At 40.9% G+C, this 9,140-nt stretch overlaps 1 protein-coding gene across 1 annotated transcript; it reads right to left on the reverse strand.

The window, feature by feature from the left end:
* Positions 1-884: 884 nt before the first annotated feature.
* LOC131845144 (actin, muscle-type A2) lies at positions 885-2,149 on the reverse strand. The gene has a single exon (XM_059194179.1). The coding sequence runs from the start codon at positions 2,043-2,045 to the stop codon at positions 915-917; it is 1,131 nt and encodes a 376-aa protein (XP_059050162.1). The 5' UTR covers positions 2,046-2,149; the 3' UTR covers positions 885-914.
* Between the last annotated feature and the right edge of the window lie 6,991 nt (positions 2,150-9,140).

The following is a 9,140-nucleotide window of genomic DNA, read 5'->3' on the forward strand; positions in this document are numbered from 1 at the left end:
AAAAAGTTCTATTGTGAATGTTTTAATATTCATACGAAACCATATATATATATATATATTTTTTTTTAATATTAATTCCGCATGCAGGTCTATTAAATCACCATTATATGCTAAAATCTTTAAAACTACGCAACGGATTTTGATGCGGTTTTAATAGATAGAGTGATTCAAGAGGTAGGTTTATATGTATAATACATGTACACCCGGGCGAAGCCAGGGCGAGTAGCTAGTATTATTATAAAGAACGATTGATCATATTGTTACAAATATTGAATTTATTGTCATTTCATCACCACCTAACTACCTGTACGGTTTAATTATTTAAATATCATATTTATTAAAACCACTCAACTAACACTACCGAGCATTGGAGTTTTTCTGAAAGGGACTGAAGTTTTATTTCCTTATTTCAAACACTGATTTATAATGCCCGGTACCGCCTCTCATTGGGCACATTATACTCCTAATTATATATTTGTATGTAAATAAGGGAGTTGTACTGATTTGTACTGGTATTACAGCTAACAACTTGTACTTGTGATATATGTAGGTTGATATGTTACCATAGTTATGCATTAAGAAACAGTTTCCTGCCATTTTAATTTGTAAATGCATACAGCTAATAGTGCATTCCGTAATATGCGAGCTGCCATGTGTCAACAATTGTAACAATAAAATGACATAATGAATAACAAAATTATAATTACACGAGATAACCTTAAAGTACTTCACTTACACGGTAACGCAAGAGCGCGCAGTCTCTAACAAAAAGTATAAAATAAATACATTTTGATAAATGAAAGTACAAAATTTGCATAAAAATGAAAATAAGGCGAGCTGGCTAGGGCGCCGGCGGCCGCTCCCACGCTGGAGACCGACCACGCTGGAGCCGGTGCCGACCTGGTCACCGACGTCTAGAAGCACTTGCGGTGCACGATGCCAGGGCCCGACTCGTCATATTCCTGTTTGGAAATCCACATCTGCTGGAAAGTGGACAGCGACGCCAGGATAGACCCGCCGATCCATACCGAGTACTTCCTCTCAGGAGGAGCAATAATTTTGATTTTAATGGTGGAGGGCGCGAGGGCCGTGATCTCCTTTTGCATCCTATCAGCGATACCGGGGTACATGGTGGTGCCACCCGACAGGACAGTGTTGGCATATAGATCCTTACGGATGTCCACGTCGCACTTCATAATCGAGTTGTAGACGGTCTCGTGAATGCCACACGACTCCATGCCCAAGAACGAAGGCTGGAATAGAGCTTCGGGACATCTGAATCTTTCGTTGCCGATTGTGATCACCTGACCGTCGGGCAGCTCGTACGACTTCTCCAGTGAGGTGGAGGCGGCCGCAGTCTGCATCTCCTGCTCGAAGTCCAGGGCGACGTAACACAACTTCTCCTTGATGTCCCGGACGATTTCTCTCTCTGCGGTAGTGGTGAACGAATATCCTCTCTCGGTGAGAATTTTCATAAGATAATCGGTAAGATCTCGGCCGGCCAAGTCCAATCGTAGTATAGCATGAGGCAACGCGTAACCTTCGTAAATAGGCACAGTATGAGAAACACCATCTCCTGAATCCAACACAATACCAGTAGTACGACCGGAGGCGTACAGTGAGAGCACCGCTTGAATCGCGACGTACATGGCCGGGCAGTTGAAAGTTTCGAACATTATTTGCGTCATTTTTTCCCTGTTCGCTTTGGGGTTCAGTGGCGCTTCTGTCAGTAATATGGGATGTTCTTCAGGGGCGACGCGAAGCTCATTGTAGAAGGTGTGATGCCAAATTTTTTCCATATCGTCCCAGTTGGTGATGATACCATGCTCGATGGGGTACTTTAATGTCAAGATACCTCTCTTACTTTGTGCTTCGTCTCCGACATAAGAGTCTTTCTGACCCATGCCCACCATGACGCCTTGGTGGCGGGGACGGCCTACGATGGAGGGGAACACGGCGCGGGGCGCGTCGTCGCCCGCGAAGCCGGCCTTGCACATGCCGGAGCCGTTGTCCACGACAAGCGCACCCGCATCGTCGTCGCACATGGTCACTGACTACACACAGCACTCGCACACGGCACTCGATACGATACAGACGACACCTGAAACACAAAGCCGTATGTTTAACACGTCGTCACCTCTACTATTGGTGCTAGTTCAGTATGAAGGGATGCTCACGGCGCGTAGTGGGCAGCGGGTGCGGCGGTAGTGGCGGCGACTGGCGCTCGGCGCGCTATATAACAGCGCGCGGCACCGCTGCCACTTGGCACCTGCATCAGCCCCTACAAGGAGAGTCGTCGCCCCGCGTCTATATGCGCCCGCTACTACCATTTAAGAGCATCATCCCACTCTCGCACGTTAATTGCATCGACACTGATCGAAAAATAGATTGGAATCACTGGCCACCGGTCGCCCGATGCGCTTACAATTAGACTGGCCGCTAATAGCGCGGAAGTAATTGAATGCGGCCGAGACCGACTGATACAGACACGCACACTCACACACTCACACGTCTCACACGTCTCACACGTCTCACACGTCTCACACGTCCCACACGTCTCACATTATATATTATACTAATTAACAGGCACTTTTACCCTTTAGTTACGAGTTCGTCCGCGTGGAATAGTGACCTAGATTAAATAAAGGAAAAATATCTAATAATCTAAACCAAAATATCAAGGAAAAAACTGTCATAGTGCCAGCTTCAAATGAGGAAATTCCATGCCAACTTTCATCCCTAATTTAACTTAAGCCGCTTAAAACCGTAACATTTTTACAAACTTTGAATGTCATATTTTCTTAAATTTAATTAACAGCCTAAAAATAAGTTTTAAGCTTCTAACTAACTAACTTTATAAATGACTATACTTCCATTTACCTGACAGCCTAGGTGGTCTAGTGGTCTAGCACACCGCCGTACTTCCGATAGTCACGGGTTCGATTCCTCGCACGGCACAAACATTTGTATTCATGAGTATGACTGTTTGTATCGTATGTATAATATATATGTATTTACGAAAAATATATATGTATTTGTATTTGTTATCTAGTAGCTACAACACAAGCTTTAGCTTAAATGGGGTCTAGATGGCGCTGTGTGAATTGTCCTGAGATTATTATTATTAATTATTATTATATTATTATTATACAACTTTCCATATCCTTTTTTCGCATTCAAAAGTAGCCTATGTCCTTTCTCAGGGTCTACACTATCATGGTGTAAAAATTTCATTTAAATCGGTTCAGTAGTTATGGCGCGAAAGCGAGACAGACAGATAGAGTTATTTTTTCATTTATAATTTTAGTATCAGATAAAACATTTGCCCTACTTCTTCCGAATGCGTTCCTTCGCCAAATTTTAGCACTAAATCAGAAAGTTCAAGTGCATTTGTGTTTCCTGCTGCCCGCGCCCTCTTGTCCACTGTTGGTGTGCATCTGTGTGATGACTCATCAAACCTGTCACACTCTGTGATGACAAAGGATTGAGGTCTATTAAGAGTGCTTACATTTCATTGGCCTTTATTCATCATGATATTATTGTCAACGTTTGTTTAAAAAAAAATTTACAGTAATATCCCCACAAAATCGCATGATTACTGTTCTGTGAATATTTCTGAGGGTTCTATGAACCGCCTGTAATATTTTTCGAGATGCCACAGTGCACTCGGCACTAATTATTAAACAGCAATCGCGTACAACCGTCGCCTTATCACTATTTGTTGGACATGAGTGTACACACTGGGTGTACACTCATGTCCAAATCTATGGGAATCTTGAACATAATATGAGCAGTTTTGTCACCAGGTAACAAAGTGGCCGCTATCCCAGACGACGCCACAGCAAGACCTATTTTGCCTTGAACTCGTAATTATGTGAATATTATAATGGGGATGGATCACATTATTCTATTATTGGCGCTAGCAAACCATACTGAGAGAGAGAGAATCATCACCCATAGATGTAACCAAGTCTTCTTTAGGGTGAGTTCGGCGTGTTAAAAAAACATTATAAGTTCATTAAATTAACAAATAGCGCCATCTATTGATTTTTTATTTGAATACAGTTTCAGTCCCTAAAACCTTTGGTTGTCATGTTTAAACTAAATAATACTAAATTTAAAGGTATTTATTTTATTTTTTATTATTACAGTAATCATACCTAATTTTTTTTTTTTATACTTGACTTGGAAAAGCCAGAATGTGCGGTTGAAATTTTCACAGGTATGTAAATTTAGTATGTATCGAAATATGTACCTATGTATGTATTATGTCTGAGAATAGTGGACCGAAATTAACATATAACGGCTCGTTATCACTATTTGTCCTAATCACTTTAGTTAAGTAGGGTGTGTACTAAGCTTGTATAACTTAGTATAAATTTTAAACTATCCCACGATCTCTTGAATTTTTCATAATTCAAAGTTGACCTGTGATGTAAGCTACCTCCATTCAAAATTTCATTTAAATCAGTCCAACCACTTCGGAGATTAGCCTGTATAAACAGACAAACAGACAGAGAAACCAGAAATAAATAAAAAAATCTATATGTGTGTATTACTTCCAACACAAAAAAAAAAAGCCTAAAACCGAGTCAGAGGGATGACTCGGTTTAGGCGTTTTTTTTTTTTTTTTCAGTGTATGAAATTCGACTTACATTTTTTTTTTTCAGTTAAAATAATTAAGGGCAGACAAATTATTTCTTTATAATTGACGAGCGCAGCCATTCCATCACTTTACAGGTAACATCTCACGACGCATCCATTTATACATTTAGACACATTTTCTTTATCGTACAAGAAGTTTATAAAATTCAGAACAGAACAGACTTTGTATCGAACAATAAAGAGTATCCCTTTGTAATCCTCGAGGAGTTACAGTCGCCATCCTGGACATTCACGGAAGCAGTGAGAGGACAAGAGTCACACGCCAATAACTGTTATAAAACTAGAAGTTTTAGTAGCCAATGACACCAATAGATTTCAGTGGAAGCAGCAAGCCACCGCCCCGGTGAATCAGCGGCCACCGTGCCCGCACCACACTGAGCAACAGCATGCTCTGGGACACAGTTACCTAGATACATCTATATAATAATTGCATTTAATAATGTCTAGTAAGACGAACTCAACATTGTGTAGTAAGCACTGCCGTGTCTAAACTGTGTCACCCACCTTACATTTTCCTATTGTCATTTAGTATATAAGATCAATATTTCCATGTACATATTGTCAGTCTACTATCATCTGTAATATAGATCGTCTCAACTACTCTCAACCGACAACATAGTATTATATCGCCCCGCAGTACATGCACTTCAGCAATGTGACGGCTGTGCTGAATGTGATCCAGATAAAAGAAGACCTACGAATATAGACTATATGTCTCAGGCTTAAATTACAACATCCTTACAATTTAACCCACGTAAGGTTTACGTACCTACTCGAAATAGTATTTTGTATTTCCTGCGTTTGTAACATTAATAATACAATCAGTAAATCTGTCGGTCTTTTATTCGATTACTACAAAAGTGTTCAGCCACACATTAGTTCATCTACCAGGGTACGTCCGACACTGTTGTTACCGAAACAAAAACACCACAAATCACACACATCTAAAATACTTATTTTACTTTTTCTTTTTTTCTTATCTTCTCCACTCTGAAGATTTGTCAACATCCGTTTACTGCGGTATACTTCGTGACCGTACGAGTCATGTCAAGTCAAGTGATGCGATTTGTGAGTGGAGATCAGGATCTCCACTCACTACCCAGGGGTAGTCTTACATTATGTGACATCATATTTCAATTGAAGTCTTAAAACTCATAATTTTATTCACTTGTTTCTTCTTTAGTTTATGGTGAATTAATTGTTACAAATACACTCGAGAGCAATCAATACGGGTCACCTAAAGAAACCTACAAATCTCGGAAACTATGAATGCTAGCTCAATAAAATAAATATTATTGTAATACTCGTATCCTATTCCCTACATAACCTGTACAGATCACAGATGTAAATCGAGTGTCAAAAGAGAACAAAACCCGGGGGGACATCCGAAAATATTATATTTAACCTAGCTAACAAGCTGTCCGGTCACCCACAGTTTAGTACGGCTGTGACCATGTACCCTAAGGCCCGCCCCTGCGCCCATCTATATGCGCACCATGCTGGTCAGAGAACTTGGCATTCCCACGTCAAATTCGAGTAACTACTTTAGGTCTATAGAAATCTTGTTGGTGTTGTAATGTCGATTTATGATGATTATATAGAAGAAACTAGCTACTCCCACGACTTCGTCCGCGTGGAATATAACTTTATTTTTCTAAATTAAAAGTAGCCTAAAGAACTAAAAATTATTATGTTCGTCTTAATTTATTCGTTCCAATAGGTACTGATAGGTTCAAACTAATACATTTACAGCCTGCATCATCCCTTATTTTATCCCCATGGGGGTTGAATTTATCAAAGTCCTATTTAAGCGAACGTCTTCATTATAGTAGCTCCAATCTTTAATTTCAGTTCAATCAGTCGAAAATCTAAAAAGATTTATATAAACTTTCATCCCCTATTTTTTCCACTTAGGGGTGGAATTTATCAAAATCCTTTCTTAGCGGATGAAATTTGGCACGATCCGTCCAGTGGTTTGGGCTGTGCGTTGATAGATCACTATGTCAGTCAGTCACCTTTGAGTTATATATATTTAGATAAAGATATATAATATTTGAATATTCACCAGATATTATATTTACACCACAAAATATTTAATTATCTAGATAAATTATGAGATTAACAAAATACGCAATCTAATATTTGAATCACATATTATAAAACAAAGTCCCTGTCGCTGTCTGTCCATCCCTAGGTATGCATTCCCCTACCCACCCTTTTCTTACATACCATGGCACCGGAATATAAGAGATTTTTACCCCAGGGTGGCACCAGTAACCAGTGCGCTTATGTCAGAGAGAATACTTGCTGTCACCGTCTTGGTACACTTGAAGGTATTGACCTGTCCATTTTATGGTTGCGTGTAGATTGCGATGACCACCCCCGCATCTATGCATGCTTATACAGGTCCCATAGCGGTAACACCGAAACTGACCGACTCATTGACAACACGTCCAAATTGCTACAGATTTTTTTTTTTTTTTGCTCCAACAGATTCCCTCCGCTGAGGTCGTGATTCTAGGTGACTTCAACGCCCATCACGCTGAATGGCTCGGTTCACGTACCACCGACTATGCGGGGAGATCTGTTCATGGCTTTGCTTTGGCGTATGGTTTGACGCAACTGGTATCCTCGCCTACGCGAATTCCTGATGTTGTTGACCATATACCTTTTTTTTTTTTTTTGCATCTTACTCATGGACGAGTTTGCTTCACACTGGACGATCCTGATATAATAGCTGAACCTGTCACCGATGTAGTACTTCAGGGAATGGAGATGTATATTCCAAATTCCCAGGTACCTGTCGGTGGTAGATCTCAGTCCTGTTGTCCGGAACAGGAATGCTTCCGTGCCTGGATTGCAGCTGTGAAGTCGAGTGATCCAGATGCCAGTGCCCATAAAAGGAAGTATAACTCCGCTACCAGGTCCTTCAAAAGAGTTATAGCTACAGCAAAGTCGGAGTACATCAGCAGAATTGGTAACAGCCTTCCATCTGGATCACGGGCTTTTTTTTTTTTTTGATCTCTTGCCAAAGCTGCTCAGGTAAATTTCTGAGAAGGCCGATCTCCTTGGGTCTCTTTATGCATCCAACTCGACACTGGACGATAGGGAGCAATCACTGCCGGTCATCTCGCGGTGTGAGACTTTTATGCCAGAGGTAAAATTTACTAACTACTAACGCGTCTTTTCCGGTACTGCTAATCTACAGGTGTAGACCCGAAACTTTGGAAGACGGCTTTGGTTCATCCGATCCCTAAGAAGGGAGATCGCTCAGATCCAGCTAACTATAGGCCCATAACCATCACCTCCTTATTCTCAAAGACCATGGAGTCGATTGTCAACCGTCAACTCCTACGATACCTAGAAGTGAACCAGTTGATTTCTGATCGTCAGTATGGCTTTCGCCAGGGTCGGTCAGCTGATGATCTTCTAGTGTATTTGACACATCGATGGGCAGAGGCTATTGAGAGTAAGGGGGAGGCCCTATCTGTTAGTCTGGATATTGCCAAGGCCTTTGATCGGGTTTAGCACAAAGCTCTTCTTTCAAAGCTACCATCCTTCAGGTTGCCTGCGAAGTTATGCAAATGGGTCACCAGCTTTCTCGCTGATCGGAGCATTAAGATCGTTATCGATGGTGCTTGCTCCGACCCACACTCTGTGAATGCTGGTGTTCCACAAGGCTGTGTGCTATCTCCGACTCTGTTTCTTCTGCATATCAATGATATGTTACAAGTCAACAACATTCATTGCTATGCGGATGACAGTACCGGAGATGCCTTGTACAGCGGCCATGCTAATATGTCGCAGGCAAAAGTTATAGAGTATCGGAACAAACTTGTGTCTGAAATCGAAACTTCACTCCATCAAGTTTCGGTTTGGGGTCAGGAAAATTGTGTTCAATTCAACCCCACGAAGACACAAGTTATAAGCCGCATATGGAATACTGTTCTCATCTCACAATGCCAGCTACTTCCATTTGACGGCAAACAACGTTGGTAATCAACGTCTTTTTTTTTTTTTTTGGGCAAGGCCGACAACGTACTTGCAATTAGGGTAATTGTTGCGGGTGCTCATCGGGCGGCGGTAATCACTTACCATAAGGTGAGCCACATGCTCGTTTGTCCAGTGTTATAAAAAAAAACCATATAGAGATAGTCAATGTTATCACTTAACAATTAATATTGTTACTCCGGTGTTTATCATAACACTCACAGGTGGTCACAGAAGATTTCACTGAAATATAATTAATGAATAATTACACTATACATTTTAATTTTGGAATTATTAAGCCTTACTTAATAATTAAATCGACGACCTCGGTGGTCTAGCGGTTCAGCATGCCGCTTTGCTTCCAAAGGTCGCGGGTTCGATTCCTCGCAGGGTGCAAACATTTGTATTCATGAGTATGATTGTTTGGTCTGGGTGTTTTCTATGTATATTATGTATGTATTTACAAAGAACAAAATATCTAAGTA

Source organism: Achroia grisella, unplaced genomic scaffold (genome assembly GCF_030625045.1).
Source record: "Achroia grisella isolate CSIRO2021 unplaced genomic scaffold, CSIRO_AGI_Agris_v1 utg454, whole genome shotgun sequence".
Taxonomy (NCBI): Eukaryota; Metazoa; Arthropoda; class Insecta; order Lepidoptera; family Pyralidae; genus Achroia; species Achroia grisella.